General features: G+C 47.4%; 1 protein-coding gene across 1 annotated transcript in view; it reads right to left on the bottom strand.

Annotated features, from left to right (window-relative positions):
• TMEM132B (transmembrane protein 132B) overlaps positions 1–20,119 on the bottom strand; it is a 359,857-nt gene that overhangs the window by 157,438 nt on the left and 182,300 nt on the right. Inside the window, exon 3 of the mRNA XM_045779135.2 lies at positions 11,265–11,411. Coding sequence (XP_045635091.2) covers positions 11,265–11,411 — 147 coding nt within the window. The remainder of the gene's footprint in view (positions 1–11,264; positions 11,412–20,119) is intronic.

Below are 20,119 nucleotides of genomic sequence, written 5' to 3'. Positions count from 1 at the left end.
CATTTTTAAACACCTACTCATCCTTTAAGGACCAGTTCCAATGTCTCCACCTCTGAGATGCCTTCCAGGATCCCTCCCTACAGAATCCATTGTGTCCTCTTCTTTATTCCACTGCTCTTGGTCTCCTATCCTACTACTGTGCAGAGTGCCCCTCCTGGCTGTCTCAGCAACCGTCTCTTGCACCAGAGTTCTGAGCATCTTGACAGAGCCCTGCTTCTAAAAAGGACTGTAAAAGTCTAGCCAATGGTAAACTCTAGCTGAGACAGGCAATAGGGAGCCATGAAGTCTCGAAGAAAATGGTGTTTTAAGATTAGTCTGGCAACTGATGGCAGAATGGATTAGTGGGGAGAGGCCACAGGTGGCCACAGGGACACTCTAGGAATGAATTGTGTGAGCCTGTACATTGCCAGGGATGACATCCTCAACCAGCAAGGCCCTCCTGGTCAGTGGGAAAACTCAGAGTCATAAAGTAAGACATCAGAACACCCAAATATGGGTTTTTCTACCCCAAACCAGCCAACTTGAGAATTAGGGAAACTTCTGAGTCACCTAAATGTAGTCACCTGGAAACCTAGGAACTTATTCCAGACATGGGATCATGACTCAAAATGTTTATTTGAATAAGAGGGTGAAAAGAGAAGCCACAGATTGGAAGGGGATACATGCAAAGCACATAACCAACAATGGGGTGGTATCTAAAATATACAAAGACCTCTTAACACACAACAGTAAGAGAACAAACAACCCAATTTATAAATGGGCAAAAAAATCTGAACACACACCAAAGAAGATATAGAGATGGAATATAAGCCTATGAGAAGATATTAAACATCACATGTTATTAGGGAACTGAAAATTAAAACAATAATAAGATACCACTGCACACGTACCAGAATGGCCAGTATCCAGAACACGGCAGCACCAAACATTAACGAGGACGTGGAACAGTGGAACGGTGACTCACGGCTGATGAGAATGCACAGCGGCAGAGCCACTCTGCAAGACAGTTCAGCAGTTTCATGCAAAACTAAACGTACTCTTACCATACGATCCAACAATCACACTCCTTGGTATTTACCCAAAGGAGCTGAAAATTTATGTCTGCACAACAACTAGCACACAGATGTTTATAGCAGCATTATTCATAATTGCCCAACTTGGAAGCAACAAAGACGCCCTTTAATAGGTGATGGATAAATAAACCATGGTAGAGCCAGACGATGGAATATTACTCAGTGCTGAAAATAAATAAGCGACCAAGCCATGAAAAGATGCAAAGGAACCTTAAGTGCATACTACTTAGTGAAAGGAGCGAGTCCGGAAAGGCTACAGACTGTATGATTCCAACTACAGGACGTTCTGGAAAAGGCATGACCTTGGAGACAGTAAAGAGATCAGTGGTTGCCCGGGATTCTGGAGGAGGGAGAAAGATAACCAGGTGCAGCACAGAGCGTTTTTAGGGCAGTGGAACTACTGTTTCTGATACTGGACTGCTAGACACACATCACACATCATCATGTATCTGTCTAAACCCGCAGAATGCACAACACCAGGAGTGAATCCTACTATATACCACACACTTCAGTGAAAAAGAATCCATCAGAGGATGCCTAGGTGGCTCAGTTGGTTAAGCATCTGACTCTTGATTTCAGCTCAGGTCATGATCTCAGGGTCATGAGATCAAGCCTGGCATCGGCTCCATACTCGGCAGGGAGTCTCTTAAGATTCTCTCTCCCCATCTCCCTCTGCCCCACCCCCTGCTCGCACTCATAGATAAATAAATAAATAAATAGATAGATAGATAAATAAATAAATAAAATTTCTGCTCAATTCCTCTATAACCTAAAAGTGCTCAAAAAAGTCTTACTATTCGTGAAATGTGCATTTGAGAGCTCTTTGTATCAGTCAGCACAGACTTCCTTATGCCTGGTAACAACTGAAGTCCAGACCTCAATGGCCTAAGGTGACAAAGGTTCAGTGGTCACTCACACTATCCAGCTTTGCCAGGCCAGCAGGGGTCACTTAACCAAACTGGGGGTGAGCTCCTCTGAGCACTCCCTCCCCGTCCTTGCCACACCATCAGAGCCTAACCATTAAGATCCTGCTAAGCCAGTTTAGAGAGAATACCCCCTTTCCTGATACCTGCTCACTCCCTAGATTCTTTTTTTTTCTAAAGATTTTATTTATTTATTTATTTGACAAAGAGACAGCCAGCAAGAGAGGGAGCACAAGCAGGGGGAGTGGGAGAGGAAGAAGCAGGCTCCCAGTGGAGCAGGGAGCCCGACACAGGGCTCAATCCCAGCAACCTGGGATCACGCCCTGAGCCGAAGGCAGATGCTTAATGACTGAGCCACCAAGGTGCCCCTCACTCTCTAGATTCTAATCAAATTCCTTACCCCTACCCTTGATGTCTGATCACCGCGGTCTGCCCTCATCAAGAATCTGGTTTGGTCAGTCTGGCCAGGACTGCCCCTTACCCGGGATGACTCCTCTTAGTCCTGCGCCATCTACTGACCCCACCCCACCCCCACTCTGCTCCTCAACCATAAATTCCCACATGTCTCTACAGGTTACACAGAAGTCTCATTTCCCTTTTTTGCAACAGTTTCCAAATAAAATCTATCTTTACCACTTGTGCTGGGGGTCTTCTCAGACATCACTGGGAGGCTAGGCTGATGGGTAGGTTTTCAGGCATCCTGCTCCAGTCCAGACCACCCCTCCTCCAGGCAGAAATCCTTCACTTGAATAACAATAATGACTAGATCTGACCACACAAAACCTAAAACACTGCTAAAGTGACAATATAGTAATAAAAAAGGAAATACAACAAAGTAGGGTAAGATGCTTGCAGACAAAAATGAGGGAAAACTCAAATTTCACCAAAAATCAGGTCAATGTCAAAGATTAGTTGACCATAGAGTTGAGGGTCCATTTCTGGAGTCTGTATTCTGTTCCGTTGATCTATGCATGTGTTTTTGTGCCAGTACCATACCGTCTTGGTAATCACAGCTTTGCAGTATAACTTAAAATCAAGCAATGTGATGCCCCCAGCATTGGTTTTCTTTTTCAACATTTCCTTGGAAAAAAAGACAGTCTCTTCAATAAATGGTCATGGGAAAATCAGACAGCTATATAAAGAAGAATGAAACTTGACCATTCTCCCACACCATACACAAAGATAAAATCTAAATGGATGAAAGACCTCGATGTGAGACAGGAATCCATCAAAATCATAGAGGAGAACACAGGCAGTAACCTCTTTGACATCGGCCACAGCAACTTCTTTCATGACACGTCTCCAAAGGTAAAGGAAACAAAAGCAAAATGAACTTTTAGGACTTCATCAAGATAAAAAGCTTCTGCACAGCAAAAGAAACAGTCAACAAAACAAAGAGGCAACCCACGGAACGGGAGAAGATATTTGCAAATGACACTACAGATAAAAGGCTGGTATCTAAGATCTATAAAGAACTTCTCAAACTCGACACCCAAGAAACAAATAATCAAATTTAAAAAATGGGAAGAAGATATGAACAGACACTTTTCCAATGAAGAAATAGGAATGGCTAACAGGTACATGAAAAAATGTTCAACATCATTAGCGATCAGGGAAATTCAAATCAAAACCACACTAAGATACCACCTTATGCCAGTTAGAATGGCAAAAACTGACAAGGCAGGAAACAACAAATGCTGGAGAGGATGTGGAGAAAGGGGAACCCTCTTACACTGTTGGTGGGAATTGAAGTTGGCATAGCCACTTTGGAAAACAGGGTGGAAGTTCCTTAAAGAATTAAAAATAGAGCTACCCTATGACCCAGCAATTGCACTACTGGGTATTTACCCCAAAGATACAGACATAGTGAAGAGAAGGGCCATATGTACCCCAATGTTCATAGCAGCATTGTCCACAATAGCCAAACTGTGGAAGGAGCCGAGATGCCCTTCAACAGATGACTGGATTAAGAAGTTGTGGTCCATATATACAATGGAATATTACTCAGCTATCAGAAAGAACGATTACCCAACATTTGCATCAACATGGATGCGACTGGAGGAGATTATGCTAAGTGAAATAAGTCAAGCAGAGAAAGACAATTATCATATGGCTTCACTTATTTGTGGAACATAAGGAATAGCAGAGAGATCGGAAGGAGAAGGAAGGGAAGAATGAAGGGGGGGAGGGGAGATGAACCATGCGAGACTATGGACTCTAGAAAACAAACTGAAGGTTTCAGAGGGGAGCGGGGTGGGGGGATGGGCTAGCCCGATGAAGGGTATTAAGGAGGGCACGTACTGCATGGAGCATGGGTGTTATACGCAAACAATGAATCATGGAACACTACATCAAAAACTAACGATGTACTGTATGATGACTAACATATCATAATAAAAAAAAAATCAGGTCAATGGAAATTAAGCCTATAAGAACACAGCCATATTCCAAGTATCAAATTATCCTTCTGAGGCAATGAATGCCCAGTGTTGGCAAAGGAACCAAGAACAGGGCACTCTCACACAGAGCTGCCAGTGCAAACCAGCAGAAAAATTTCACAAAATCATCAAAAATTTAAAACTTCATCACGTCTTGTAACCTAGCCATTCACTTCTAGCACCCTCACCTGAAGACTGACCACAGAAGTACTCCAAAGGCATTTTACGTTTTGAAAGAATGTTTAAAGAGGGAAGAATGGAACACGGTAAATAAAGAGAAGATCTATAACGTCGAGAGAACATTACACCACTATTAGATAGTACACTTTACACGTCCATCGAAAGGCTCCATGAGTCTTCAGATTGTTGGGAAAAAATTGTTTATGTGTATTTGTATTTTGGGAGAAAGAGAGTCCACCCCTTTGATGAGTTTTTCAAAGGGGCTGATAATTATTGTTTCAAATATTTAACGATCTGAAAAGATGTTGCCATATATTTATTCTACAGTGTTACAGAAAACAGCTTTCAAAGTGAAACGTGCTAAATGCTGACAAAACTAACATATTGTGTATATCCACATACGTGACACACATACGTAGGGTATACTCACCCAAAGAGTGACAGTGGTTATCTCTGACCCTACACAGGTTCAGGGATGATTTTTATCTCCTACATCTTATTCAGTGTATCTTCTAAATTGTCACTGAACATCTATTACTTTTGAAGTAAGAAGACTTCTGGCATACCTATGCTGAAACCAGCCGGCGGCATAAATTCACAGAGTTTCACACTGGCTAGAAAAAGAGGTGGCATGTTTTTAAAATATTTCTCTTTCCCTTTTCTTTGGTTGGTCTTATCCCTTTTTGGGAGGCAGGGGAAGTAGCCCTTTATTTCCCATAGGCAAACCCTGTTACCAATTTGTAGCACGAATTACAGACAAATCCAGGACATGATATGTTTCTATACCCAAATCCTGGTTTTGAACTGTCCTGGCAGCTGGTACTGAGAGGTATCCAGTGGCAAATTTTATTGTAAACTTAATAACTGTGTGTTTCTAAATCCACTGTTTTCAAATCCAAAAATTGTTAAAAACAAAATACCTTTATCTTCTTATGGTGTTTGAATTCATGACTATTTCATTCATTCCTACATCCCACTAATTCCCAACTCTGGCTACACATTAAGATCACCTGGAGAGGCACCTGGGCGGTGCAGTCAGTTGACCATCTCAGTCTCGGTTTTGGCTCAGGTTGTGATTTCGGGGTCATGAGATCGAGCGCCTCGCTGGGCTCTCTGCTCAGCGTGGAGTCTGCTTCAGATTCTGTCTCCCTCTCCCTCTGCCCCTCCTGCTGTGCACACTCTCACGCACACACACACTCTCTCTCAAATAAATAAATAAGTCTTTTTTAAAGAATCACCTGCAGAGCTTTTACAGTATCAATGCCTGTGACCCACTGAGGTGTAAGGCCTAAGGAATGTGTACTTATTAAGGACCTCCAGGTATCTGCTATGCATCCAGGATTGAGAAGTCTTGATTTATCTGTACAGCAAGTAGTCACGAAGCCCCTGTATTAGTTTCCTACAGCTGCTGTAACAAATTACCCCGAACTTAATAGCCTACAGCAACAGAGATTTCTTCTCTCACAGCTCTGGAAGCCAGAGCTCCAAAATCAAGGTGTCGGCAGGGTCGCGCTCCCACCTAAGGCTCTACGGGAATATTCGTTCATTGCTTTTTCCAGTTTCTGGGGGCTCTGGGCATTGCTTGGCTTCCTTGGCTTGTGGCCACTTCACTCCAATCTCTGCCTCCATCTCCATGGCCTTCTCCTCCGTGTCTGTCTTACGAGGACACTTGACATTAGATTGACAGCCCACCCGGGCAATCCAGGATAATCTCCTCATCTCAAGATTCTTCACTTAGTTACCTCTGCCAAGATCCTTCTTCCCAAATAAACACTCACACATTGCGGGGTGAGGATGTGTGCACATCTTTCAAGGGGCTACTATTCGAGCCACCTGCCAGATGGCCTGCCTGGGCCATGGGCAAGCTGTCACTGAGTTTTCAGTCTGACTGGACAAGAATGCTGAACGAGGGCAAAGGAAGAACACGCAATTGGGAACATCCCGGGGCTCAGATAAGAGCTTGGACTCTAAGGTCCTACTGTTTTGGCTACTTACTGGCCCGGAGAGCTTGGGAAGTCATTTAAACTGGTCAGCTTACACATCTGTTAAGCAGCAATCATGCCAGTTATCTGCCTCGCGGGGCTCTAACATTGCCGACTCTTAAAAGATACTTTCCTAAAAGACTCACGATGACATCTGGCACCTAATACGCATTGTAGAATTTTTCAATCCGTCTTTAAATAAACTAAGCAAAGGACGACAGAATCACACAAAATTGTCCTCAAAGACATACTTAGATGTTCTCTGTGTTCTATCTTTACCTGTCATTAAACCGTCTAGAGAAGGAAAGAAACCAACATAAACAAGTCAGGTAGGAAACAGTGCTTGTACTTGGAGACAGAGGAAGCCACTGCCACCTCTGGCCTGTCTTTGTCCTTCTTCTAAAAAAAAATTAAATTAAATTAAGAATCCTGAAGTGCAGCGAACTATTTATCCTGGTTTGTGTTTCCTGAATCCACATAATGATACTTGACACAGTGACTCTTATACTAACGCCGTTGTAAGGGCTGAATTTCAGAAAAAGTAATGAGTTAGGTTATTCAGGAGGGCGACCCCTTCGTTTGCGCAGGATTTTCTGGATGAGAGCAGGCAAAGGAGAACTCCTGGAAGATGGGTTCCAGATTTTCCAACAGGGTAACACTCCACAGTAAACATGTGACTTTGATCTTGATTTCACCCCCAGCTGGGCTGACAACAATGTGGGGTGTGTTCATTTCTTTAAAGAAATCTATTTGGGGGCTTTTGCTTTTCTATCCCATGGAGAGGCACAAACTCCTCTTTCCATGCTGCACCCCCAAGCTCTTCTCCAGTGTTTGGATGAGAATGAACTCTGTATTGTGGTTTCTGACCATAGAAAAAGTTGCAGCTTATTTTCGCTGAGGTTTGGCTCCCAACAGCCAGACAGAAACCATTCAGGGAGCAACCTTGTCTCTGACCGCACGTGGTCTCCACGCAAACCGCCCAACGGCTACCCTCCATTTCCATCGCTGCCCTGTTATCTGTTCTGAACACTTTCAAATTTCCTTATTTTTCTAATCTCTTCTCTCCTCCTTTGGTAACACTACTCTTTATCTTGTGGTTTTCATCTCTATTACTCACATTTCCTCACAATGAGCATTCATTAAAATATTTTAAATTAAGACCTTTACTGCCTTTCTCACTGAGCGCGTCGGGTCTTCCCATACGACACATTTTTAATTCTTATCACAGAATTTCAGGCAGTTTGTACATTATATTCTATTAAAAACTCTATTCCGTCCAAGGTTGTCACAATTTGGAGATTACACCTTTCTGAGGGATGTTTTGTTAGGGATATATTCATATATTCACTTTGTTAGCCGGCAAACACGGTCCGTGAGCTTGTGTTTCACACCTCATTTGACATCACAATTCAACAGAAAAGTATAAAGAGAAGCAATTATTTATTTAGATTATGGAATGGATTTTAGAGGGATATTAGATAAGTATAAATTGTCATGCCAAATCATCAATCCCTGTCCTTCATCCAGCCCCGGGGAGGTGTTTGACCTCCAGGAGGACGCTGGATGGGAGAGCGTCTCATAATTATGTACTAATTATGTAACTCTGCTTAGGTAACGACTCGTCTTCTCCTGTAACTGGTTTCTTTCTCCTAAAGAGAAGGCTAAACTGATTCTCACAGAGCCAAAAGAGATCATCACAGCCTCTGCTTTCTCTTCAGTGTAAAACATCACCACTTGCTCAGTCCAGTACTTCAAGGAGTCGATTTCCTACGCAGAGACCCCGGATTCTGCCCTCACACAGACCTTTCTGACTCAGGACGGTCTGACACGCATGCAACTGTCAGCTGGATGATGGCGTTTAAGCAATTAACGCATTCAGTAGAAGTCGTACTTGGGATTTTGAACCTAGATCTTGTCCCCGGCTCACGATCCGCGGTCACATCCTCTCCCGTGATGCTCGGCAGCAGCCGCCGCTCCGCGTCAGCCACGCGATCACGAGGGTCACAGACGCCACCTGCACCCTCACGGCCAAGCCTCCTGTCACTGTCAGCGCAGTCGTCAGTGAATTACATGAGAGTCAGCACTCCCGTACAGAACAGGCTCTGTGGTTTTGTGCAACGGGAGGCTCGCGTCCGTGCTCTGAGCACGCTGACGGTGGGCCTGGCTAAGTTGTGGTGTCCAGTTAGGTGTATTGTACGCATTTTTAACTCATGATATTTTCAACGTATGATGGGTGTGGTGTATCAGGAAGTAACCCCGTTATGAATCAAGGAAGATCTATACCCAAGATGTATACCCAAATGGTGATTTCGGAGGGTGTATGTCCAGGCACCCCATTCGGACCCCTCAGCACAGCAGGACTGTGATAACCACAAGGCCCCCTCGTGTATCTGCACCCCCAGCATCCATCCCCCAGAACATTTCTCATCCTCTAAGCCCACATCATTCACGTGGGCTGGCCACAGTGACTGACTGGTTCTGGGGGGTCCATGATCCAAGCTGGGCCAAACAGAGCCAGGGGACCTGACGGGGAAGAGCGGCGTCCTCCCTGAAGTGACCATGACAGCAGGATGGACACTGGGAGCCACTGGTGGCCGACCTGCCACCAGGAGGGAAGATCCTGCCGGAGATGCTGCCAACCCAGAGGAAAGACAGGGGACAGGTCGCTAAGGATGCCACTTGTGCAGCTGGATCCAGATGTCCCTGGTAGGAGCCCCCCTGCACGTCTCCATCAGCATGAGAAACCCAACACCCCTTTTTTGCTTGGCCTTCTTCAGTGTGGCGCCCAACGGCAGCCGCTGGACAAAGCCCACCCAAACAACATCCCCAGCAACACAGAGTCTGGGCCCCAGCACAAAACAGAGAGGAAGCTACAACCCTTGGCAGGCACCACATCTGAAGCGTGTGGCCAACGGTGCTAGCTGACCGCCATTCTTCCACCCTTCTTCCTTTATAACAAAGACCTCCCCCCACAACAACTCCCCAAAACAGTGCTGGGTGTTTGCTTTCCCAGACTGCTTCTTGGGCAAAGGCCCGCCGCTTCCCCCTGAGATCTGAAGAGATGACTTCCAGGTCTTCGTCCCCAATAAAAAAGAGATACACAGAAGCGCCTCCCTGCCCGTGTTAGTGAACAACTGGGTAGGCTGGTGATGCCTGGGACTGCTACAGTCATCTTGCGACTATGAGCAAACGAGAGGGAGGATGACAGTCAGTGAGCCGGGCACAACAGAGTGGAAGACAGGACACACCTGGGTGACACCGTCTGTGCTGCCGCATTAACCAGCCGCCAACAACCCGGCCCCAAGTTTCTTGCCAGGTGAGATGATAAAACTGTGTTGTAGCAGCCACGTTTGGTGGATATTCTAGTACTCGCAAATGAAAGCACCTGAGCCAATATAAAAATCCTAGGCTCTCCCCATATACTGACAATTCAGGGTGCGGGAACGCTCAGCAGGCAGATAGATTTCCAGGGAAACCATGGGCCACATGAGGTTGCAGATGAAAAGCCCTGTCAAGGGATGGAGAGCAGGATAATCAGAATGTTGAGTTTGGACTGGTCAATATACCTAACAGAAAGCTCGTGACCACTTACTCCCTTCCCTTTGGAAGAGCTCTTGGAAGCAGGCAGGACAGGGTCCTAGTTGAGGTTGGCCAGGGTCACCCAGGCAGGGAGCACTTGGTGCAGGACTCCCCTGGAGGAGGCAAGCTCCACCCAACCTCCCTGAGCCTCAGGAGCCCAGCCACCCACCCACGCCCCAGAGCGGCCACAGAGTAACCCCTCGGGGCCAAAGACCGTGGAGTTTGAATACTAGAGGGGAAAGAAAAGAGAACAGGGTATGACAATGGCAGAGATCTGCAAGGGGCCCGCCTGCCAAGCTGAGGCCTCGAGTCTCATCCTGGCTGAAGCCAGAGCCACTGTGGCTTTAAGGCAGGGGCCGGGGTGACATGTCTAGTGGCTCATTTTGGCCAGACTCCTTGAGAGAAAAGGCTGTTACCACAGTGGGAACAGCTCCCTCTGCCTTTTTGGGGTCCTGATGCACGATGACTAGCAATGACCTCCCTCCATCTCCCAGGTGAGTGCAGCCCTATGAAACCCAAGGCCGGCATCTGAGCCGGAGAGGACAAGCATGTGCCGGCAATACCAAGTTCACCTGATCTCCCATTCTGACTCCACTCGCCAATACCCAGGTGTGATATCTGCAAAATGACTGCATTTAAGCACTGAGATACAATTACTCAATTGCTCTAGCCACTCTCCGTTTGCTCGTAAAAAGGTACATTTCCCCCTCGCCTCTTAGATCATTTCTATGGTTCTCATTTCATTCTTCAGTCTTCAGTGCAAACAATAACAGTAATAATAATAAATTCCTAAAATACGGTTCTCAAACCCTGCACATATGTGAGTTCAGGTAATTTTTGAGACTGCTCCCGTAATTGGGCCACTGGTGTATAAAGAGCGTAAGGATAAAAGCTTCTTACGGCAGCACAGCCCCGTAATGGAGCCGTTCGAAAGCCGAACGGCTGAGCAGTGCTGATGGGCGAAAGGAACACATCGCCCATTAAAGGCAGAGGCCTCTCCTCATTACGTGCACATTATTTTGCTATCAGCTCTTGCAGCTACCCCAGCCCCACCACGGCCGAGGCGCGCACGGGGACGTCAGCGCTTACCTGCTCTGCGTGTCCGGGTGGTGGCCCACGCAGGTGAGTGTGGCCGTTGTCTGCTCGCTGCTGCTGTCTATGTCCTCCTGGACTGCCCACTGCTGCTCGCTGCTGACTCGCACGGCCGATATTTTCACACCGGCTGCGGCCTTAATTCTGTGGGGTAAGAAAAAGATGTATACATGTATGAAACCACGTTAGTTCAAGACAGCTGGTAAGAAATATGGAGCCAGAGCAGATCTTTCCTTTCCTCTGGGAGACCGTAGGGAAGAGAGGTGGTAAATGGCTTTCCTTTGAAAACTAAGTATCCTGTTATTTTTACAAGTGCCCCGAAGACGGAGCCCCAGCCTTTTGCCAAGCGAGTTAGTTTTACGTTTCATCAACGCGCCGGGAACCAGAGCGCTGTCTGCTGCAGGGGCTGCGAGTGATGGGAATGAGGCAGGTATGTCTGGGTGGACGTGGATGGAATCTGCTGGGCCTGCTCTTCATCTGGAGACAGGGACGGGTCCCCACGAGGTGGAGGGAGCACACACGGCTGGGGGGCTGGGGAAGCCCAGGGGACCGAGGAGGAAAGGGTGGCCCTGACCACACGGGGAGAAGGGAATGATGGAGCATGCCGTCGTCAGGAGAAAAATACACACAACATCCAGGCAGGATAGCATAGCTAGGGAATGCCTGGTATGGTGTTGGCAGCACGTTTCCCGAGGAAGAACCCAAGGACCCAGGCGCTCCGGCACTGAGAAAAGGCCAGCTCACAGCCTGGTTGTTTCCCATGTGTTCCCTGCTCCTCAAATGGCCCTCTGTTGCAACTAAGCAGACAGCGTCTCCTCTGCAGCAGCAGGAGTCCAGGGCATCATCCAAGTTCTTGGACAGCAGCCTTGGGACTTGCCCGTGGACGAGCTGGGAACGTGTGCGGGGAACAATTAGGAGGAAGGCAGAGCCATGCAGTGCCCTCTGCTCGCCATGCCTTAACTAGGTAGGAGTAGGGGCAAAAGGACGTGCTTGCACTTCCGAGTCCAGGAACAAACACTGCACAGGGTCAGCAGGTACTTGGCTGCAAGGGAACATGACGTCCCTCTGCTTCCCAGAGGCCTGTGAACCTACAAGCAAGGCCCGGTGAGGCCCTGGGCACCCTTTTCCACAGATACATCAAAATGAACATGATTGGGTGGTTCAGTCGGTGAAGCATCTGCCTTCAGCTCAGGTCACGATCTTGGGGTCCTGAGATTGAGCCCCGAGCCCCATGTCAGGCTCCCTGCTCAGTGGGGAGCCTGCTTCTCCTTCTCGCTGTGCCCCCACCCACCCACTTATGCTCTCTCTCTCTCGATTTTTCTCTTGCTTGCTCACTCTCTCTGAAATAAATAAATAAAATCTTAAAAAAAAAAAAAAAAGGAACACAATTTGGCCATGAAAAGGAATGAAGCTTTGACACCCACTACAATGGGGATGAACCTCGACATCAGTTGCCGTGGAAGAAGCCAGGCATGAAAGGCCGTGTATTGTGTGATTCCATTTATGTAAAATGTCCAGAAGAAGCGAATCCGTACAGAGAGCAGACTGGCGGCTGCCAGGGGCTGGGGGGCGCTGGGGGAGAAGGGGCAATAACTGCTAGACTAACGGCACAGTCTTGGTGGGGACAGGACCGCACCGCAAATGTGCTAAATGCCACTGAACTGGTCCCTTGGAAATGGCCAATTGTATGTTTTAAAAAAAAAGAAAGAAAGAAAAGGGGGTAGAAACAGATGAATAGCCCGTCCCAGGAGAGGTTGAAAATTAAAAAAAATAAAAATAAAAAAGCATTTATCAATATAAAACAAAATCCCCAAGACCGAAGGAGGGAACTTATAAAGCCAGAATCTCAAGGAGCAGGAGGGAGCGCTCTGGACCCAAGGGCTGTCCTAGCGCCCCTGGCTTTGCTGCCTACCATGAGGAGCGTGGGGGCGGAATTGGGGCTTCAAATTCCTGCAGACTTGGTTAAACAGCGAAGAAATGCTCCTGCTTCCTTTATTCTCCTCATGCAGGTCCTCGCATAGATGCCAGGACGCTCAGTGGCTAGCCCTCGCGCCCTGAGAAATCCCCACTGACCCTGCAGCGCCCCCAGGAGACGCAGACGCCACTCCCTGCTCTGACCGATCTCCTTCCCGACAGCACTGACTAAGGGTGCTGCCACCTGCAAGCGTTCTTTCTCACCACCATGATGTTCCCGGGATTAATTTATGCGAACCGTAAAGAGGCGTTCTGTTCTGTCCCCACTTTCAGCTATTCCATCTTTCTGCCAAAGGGGCAATTGGAGAGAATGTTCCAGGAGTCGCGTCTCCTCTCTGGTAGAACTTGCTATTGTAACAGTTATCACGTTCTCCTACGTGAGCACGACGGCTCATGGAGCTCTTTCGTCAGACAGCCCCGTGGGCCATATTATTACTATTGTCCTCAAAGTCCAGATGAACACATTTCGACCCTCCCGCCCCCAGGCTGAGTGGCCAGCTGGAGGTCATGGAGCCGGGCAATGGCAGAGCCAGGATTAGAAACCTGCTCCCATCCACGTGGTATCCCCCGTGAGCCACATGCACACAACGAGCTGCTGGCCAATGCCACAGCAGCTGAGTCCAGTGACCCATGACCTGCACTCCAGCTCCCAACTGAGCCCTAATGGCCCCTCTGCCCTTTCAGTCCTGGAGGTTCCAGCACATGTCCACTGAGGATTCTCCTTGGGATTTTTTGTTTATTTCCTCTCCTTCTCATCCAAAAACAAGGCACAGGTCCCCTTGTTGTCAGAGACTTGATGTTCACCTTGTCTTCAGGGACTCAGCATCTCTGAACGGATTCATGCAACTGGATGCTAGGGCCTCCCCACTACCCTCCTTGGCAGTCTTTTTTATTTTTTGAGATAGAGGCCACTGCAATGGGTGAACTCTCCCTGGGAGTGCTGAGAAGCAGGCCTCCAACCAGGGGCGACCACAAGTACCAACAGCCCAAGCAGGTCTGGAGGCCAGCCACTGTGCTCACCATTGTCACTGCCCTTGCTGGTCCTAAAGAGATCCAGGCGATCCCAGGGGAGGCCGGGATGCAGACTTGGGATGGTGACCCGTACCCAACAGAGGTCTCCCAGCAGGGTCACACCAGTGCCTAGGGCTGTGCATGAGGACAGAGGCAGAGAGTACACCAAGGTGGCCTCCCAAGGTTTCCCTCAAATGGGATTATTGGCCCCGGGACACCACAGATGCTTTTCTACATGCCACGATGCTCTCGAGAAGGTGTCTGACTCCTTCACCTTTTCCTGCTTACCTGGAGCCCAGATGAGAGCCCGTCACAGTAGCCGCCGTTTGCTTCCCTCCCCAGGGGCAGCCTGCCACCAGTAGCCCTCCAGGTTTGGCCATCAGCGGGGACATCTCTGTGTTCTCGCCTGCAGGGTCACCGGCTCTCAATCTCTACTCCACCATCCACACCCAAGCACGGCGCTCAGCATTAGGGCTCCAGACACAATTACTTTTTCCCTCTATCCCCGTCCTCCTCCCAAGTCACCTAGGACTGCAACCTCCTGCCGACCCAGAACACACCAGGAACGTTTCTGCCCTAGCGCCTTCCTGCGTTGCTGGTTTCCTTTGGTTCTGGCTGCCCCCCCCCCCCCCGAGCTACAGCAATGTCAGACCTGAGAGGCTCACCCTGCTGCGTCGGTGATCTGGAGCACAAGGGGATCCAGAAACTTCAGCATGGCTGATTTCGAGGCAAAGAGGAAGTCCCAAGAAAACAGATACCTACCTCGCCCCCTTCCAGGCTTCCTAGGGCCCATCCATCCCCCAGAAAGGGGACTTTCAAGCTGCTAAATACCTTCCAAAACTGCCATAAAGACAGGCCAGCTTCTGTACCCGTAGGCTCAACAGTCACACATGAACTGTCTCCGTTAGTGCATGGAGCCACACAGGACAGATGCAGACAGATGCACGGCATTGCAGGGTTTGTCTTAACTTTTATTCTCTATTATTATTATTAATTATCCCTATCATTACCGTCGGTAGCACTGCACTCTTGTAAGCCTCCTTGTACAGCACAGAAAACAGACACTTGCCCATCAGAAGGGCTGAAACGAAGAGAGAACTTAGCAAGTGTCGACCTGGAACTGGTGTGCATTGCTGGAATGCATGATCGTGGTTCCATTTCTTTGGAATACCATCTGGCAATGTCTCCCAAGCTGAATTTCTGCAGATCTACAGCCTGGCACTTCCACTGCTAGGCAGATGCCTAAGAGAAATGCATGCACGTGTTCCCCAGAAGAGCACAAGGGAGTCCGTGGCAGCACCATCCGATGGAGCCCGAATGGAAACAGCCGAAACTGCTCAGTGAGAAGAGAACAGATAGCCACGAATACAGTGCAGCAGAAACGAGAATGAGCAGTCTGCCACCACCCAAACAACACGACGAACCTCCAGATATACTGCTGGGCGAGAAAGGGCACACTGCAAAATCCCATTTACAGGAAGTCAGAAACAGGCCAACAGACCTCTGAGGCTGAAGTCAGCATCGTGGTCACATTTTGGGGAAGTAACTGGATGGGGTCCCCAGGGGGCTTCTGGGGCCCCAGCAATGTTCTGTTTCTCCTTCTGCATGTGACTGCATGGTGGGTCTCAAGAATTCATCAGGCTGTGCTCACTCACGTGTACTTTTCTGAACATATGTTCTAGTTCCGTATAACGTTCCCAACAAAGCAAGCAGACCTGGTGTTTGTAACAGGGACGCCCAGTTGCAGCCAGGGGAGCAGCTACCACTGAATGTGACCCCCCTGCTACTTAAGCTCAGCAGGGGGGCCTCAAGATGAGTCAGACCGCTACCACCCTGCACACACAGAGGGGTTTCTCCCCCCAACTTCCACCACCCTTCCAAGTGCCCGGGGCCCTGTCCTTGTTCTGAGGAGCAGAGTAATCTGAAACTTTGATCTTGCCTGTGATGGGGAAGGGTCTTAGACTCCAGATGAGCACCTTGCTGGTTGGAAGGGACTGATGACATTCCAGCTGCTGTGGGGAAGCAATAAGAAAGACATCTAGACTCCAGGCCAGTTTCCACCCAGCAGGGACTAGAGACAGGGCAGAGACCCACAGCTTCTCCATCTCATTCCTCCAACATCTCTCCAGTCCACTATATTTACCATCTAGCAGGGCACAAGAAAACTTGCTTGATGAGTGCATCCAAATCTTTGTTTTATACTTAGGCCATCCACTTTAGAACTAAATACTCAACTCTAGGCTGGATTTTTGGCCATTTGGTTGCTTACACAGTGGATATGCAGTAAAGGATGCATCCTTTGCACTGACAGACTCTCCTCTTGTGGTCAGTGTGGCTGCAGCAGCTCCAGATCTCACATCCTCATCCACAAAGGAAAAGCAAGATTCTCTCCCTCAGAACAAAATCCTGGAGCTAGGTTTTCATTGGCTGAATTAGACTGAGTATTCATTCCACCTTGGACCAAGAACTAGGGGAAGAACAGTGCTCACCAGTTTAGCCAGTCAACTACCATCCCTGCACTAAGAGTAAAGTTAAGCCCATCTGAATCTCATGGCAGTAATCACAAAAAGTGGCTCCTAAAAAGAAATTCAAGTCTCAAGAGAAGAAATGAATGTTGGGTATCAAAAACACAAGCCTAAAGGCAAATTACTGAGGTTCTACCCCTCTCCTAAATACAAGTTATAAAACTGTTCCTGAATTCCAGTTCTTAGCCCAAATCCTTCCCGATTTTAGATTATATTTGTTAGAATAATTTAAGCCCAGAAAAATCCATGTCTTGAATATTCATTACGTGTGTTTTAGAGAAATATTTTTAGGCTTGGTGATATTCTTAATGCTTGTTATGTATAAAAACAACAATATCTAAAACTATATGAAAACTATTAATGGCCTCAGCGCTGTAATGAGCTTCGGGGATCTGGGGCCCAGCAAGTAAAAGGTATGACCACAAGGTGGCAGGAGCACACAGCAAGCCTTATGGGGCAACACTAGGACAGGTTTGCATGCTATGGAGTCCCTCACAGCATAAGATCTTCCAAAGGATATGAAACCACCACCACCCCGAAAGGGAGGAGGGCAAGGGAGCCCCAGGAAACAGGAGGATCAGAGAGGGGGGTTATGTGTTACCTGATGTCACTGAGCAACACATGGGCAAGTCTGCAGATCAGCGCAGACTTGGGGTCTTATAACCAGAATTTATGGCTAACAGACGTTGGGTATGCAGGGTTTTTGCAGGGTATGCAAAGCAGGCAGGCTCCAAATGGCTAAAAATATGCTTATTTGGGATATATTTATAACAATCAGATGTGTAAAGATTTGAGTTTGGTGCTGGCAGGATTTTGAGCTAACAAGTCCCAGTCTGCTGTGAAGAAATAAATAATATAGGGGCCAATATACAGGGACCATCTTTGGCTCATATAACAACTACTTTCTTATAGTCACAAAAAACTTATTTATATTTCCATAGGGTCTTCATTATACAAATATTTATCTCAATTCTTGTAGTTATGGCATTCTATTGAGAAGAACACATTGGCAGAATGAGAAACTGTTGATGAACTGACTTGTCAGATAATCTGTTCCCACTCACATGTGGCCGCTGGGTGACAGCGCACCTGTGCCCAAACATTACTCCATCATCCCTGCCATTGGGGTTGGTCCCGTGCTGCTGACTGTCAGCTATAAACACATGGCAAATGCAATGCAAATCTACCGCAAAGTGAAATTGCAAATCTTGTGGTACTGGAGGACTGACAACTGCCAGCAAAGCTACGGAGAAAAAGAACCCAGGAGGGGGTCCACCATCAACAGATCTGTATTGACAGTTAACAAGCGAACAGGAAAAAATCAACAAGGATCGGTTTCTTCAAAAGAGAGCAGTTCGAATAGCAAAGCATTGTGAAGCTCTTGAGGAAATTGGGGAAGCCCTCGAATATCTCTGCTAAATTGATCCTTTTTGTGATCCTACTGACAATGTCAGGTGTGAAATGAAAAACGCAGTATTGCACAGCTGTAGAAAATTGGAGGAAAATAACAAATTGTCACAGGCGACGCGTGCTTTGTTCAGAGTGGCACAGAGTGGGAATTGCTGAACCTAAATTTTATTTAACGTAAGATAAAATAAACCTGTCATAATTTTTATTTCATTTCTCAAGGAAGGAAAAAAATCCCAATCAAGGTTCCTTTTGCTCGCTATTGTCTATGAGACTTTATGCTCCCGTTTCAGTAGATTCATTTCAATTGGCTAAATATTCTCAAATTAAAGAAAAACTCCTAACACTCTTGTAGCTTGGAATGGCAATGCTCTTTAAAAAGGCATGTTTATGTGTGTAAAAATATGCGAACATTCTGTATTGGTGGGGAACCTGCTTCCTTCTGGTTCCTAGAACAGTGAGTGCCTTCAAACCTCTGCAGGAACTTCTCCTTAATCTCCTTCAGGTTTGGGCAAATGTCACCTCGGTGAGCCTTTCGTAGTTATCCGAAACAGAACACCAACACCCAAACACTTCACTTCGGAGCTTATTAGCTCTCTCCCCCACTGGAGGAAAGCACTGGAGAGCAGGCGTTTCTATGAGTTTTACTCCCTGCTTTATCCATGGTTCTGAGAACCAGGCCTGGCACATGGGAGGCACTTAAATGATACTGGTAGAATGGAGGGTCTCTATCTAAGGTGTCATCTGTCTCTGGATGTCCCACAAATATCAGACTTTGAAGACTGAAGATGCCCATTAAGAGAAAATAGCCACCAAGGGCAGGGGAGGAGGTACAGGCGTTGGAACCCGCTGGACCAGAGGTTTTTGAACTTTCAAGCACAGCAGAATTGCCTGCTGCTAGTTACAAATATCTAGACCCAACCTCCAGAGACTGTAATTCACTAGGTCTGGGGCAGGACCCAACAGTGCTGTGTTTTTAAACAAGCTGCCATGAGGACATGTGTGGTCCTCAGAACACGCTTGGGTAACAGCGTTTGGACACGTTCCAGATGATCACATTCTGTCAAGGAGAGGAATGCCAGGGAACATCTGGTGTTCGACACACTCTCTGAGATAAGCCCAGCCCTGGGCACTGGAGCACTTTCAGGGTGTGATTCAGGAAAACTATAAAGATACTTTTAATTTGGATCCTCCCAGCAAACCACTTTCTGTGTGATCAATCAACCAGAGAGACAGATGTATGCGTCTCCCACTAGGCACCTGGAGGCTGGCAAAGTCAGGCTCTGCTGAGAGCTCCTTTCAGACCATGATTTAAACTCGGAAAGATTGCAGGATAGGGAAAAGAGTCTGGGAGTGAGCCCACCACACTGGACTGGCCAAGATGACCGCAGGACACGTTGGGAGGGGGGGGTCCCTCCTCCTACCCAAGTGGCTGAAAACCAGGATACTGAGAATAGATATTTTTAGTCTCTGAGTCTGAAAGAGAAAAGGAATCATCCTGGAGGACAAACAGACAACCCATAGTCCTTCCGAGCAGAGTGCTGGAGGACAAGAATTTCAGCTCTGAGCATAGGAACACGCTAAGAGGGATCTCAATGCTCGTGAGAACTTTCCCCAAGCAATGCCTGCTGACTCCTTGGGGCGGTCTCCCCTCTCTTGTCCCCCTGTTCAATTCTAGCTTTTATCTAGGAAAGTCAGATTCTAAGCAAACTCAATGTATAGCTTCTGACAAATCAGAAATTGAACGTTTTTACAAGCAAAAGAATGGTCTTAATTATCACAATGTTCCTATCACAAGAGGTGCCTTGATCTTGTTGTTCTGTTTGTCTGTTTGTCCACCCCGGGGAGATAGCTAGATATCAGCAAAGTCAATTTGCAAAGCAGCGGGGTCCCTCGCAGCAAGAAAGAATGATAAATAAGAATGAGCTTGTGGCT

The sequence above is a fragment of the Ursus americanus genome, chromosome 30 (assembly GCF_024610735.1).
Source record: "Ursus americanus isolate L20-20 chromosome 30, mUrsAme1.1.p, whole genome shotgun sequence".
Taxonomy (NCBI): Eukaryota; Metazoa; Chordata; class Mammalia; order Carnivora; family Ursidae; genus Ursus; species Ursus americanus.
This window is presented reverse-complemented; position numbering and strand designations above follow the sequence as displayed.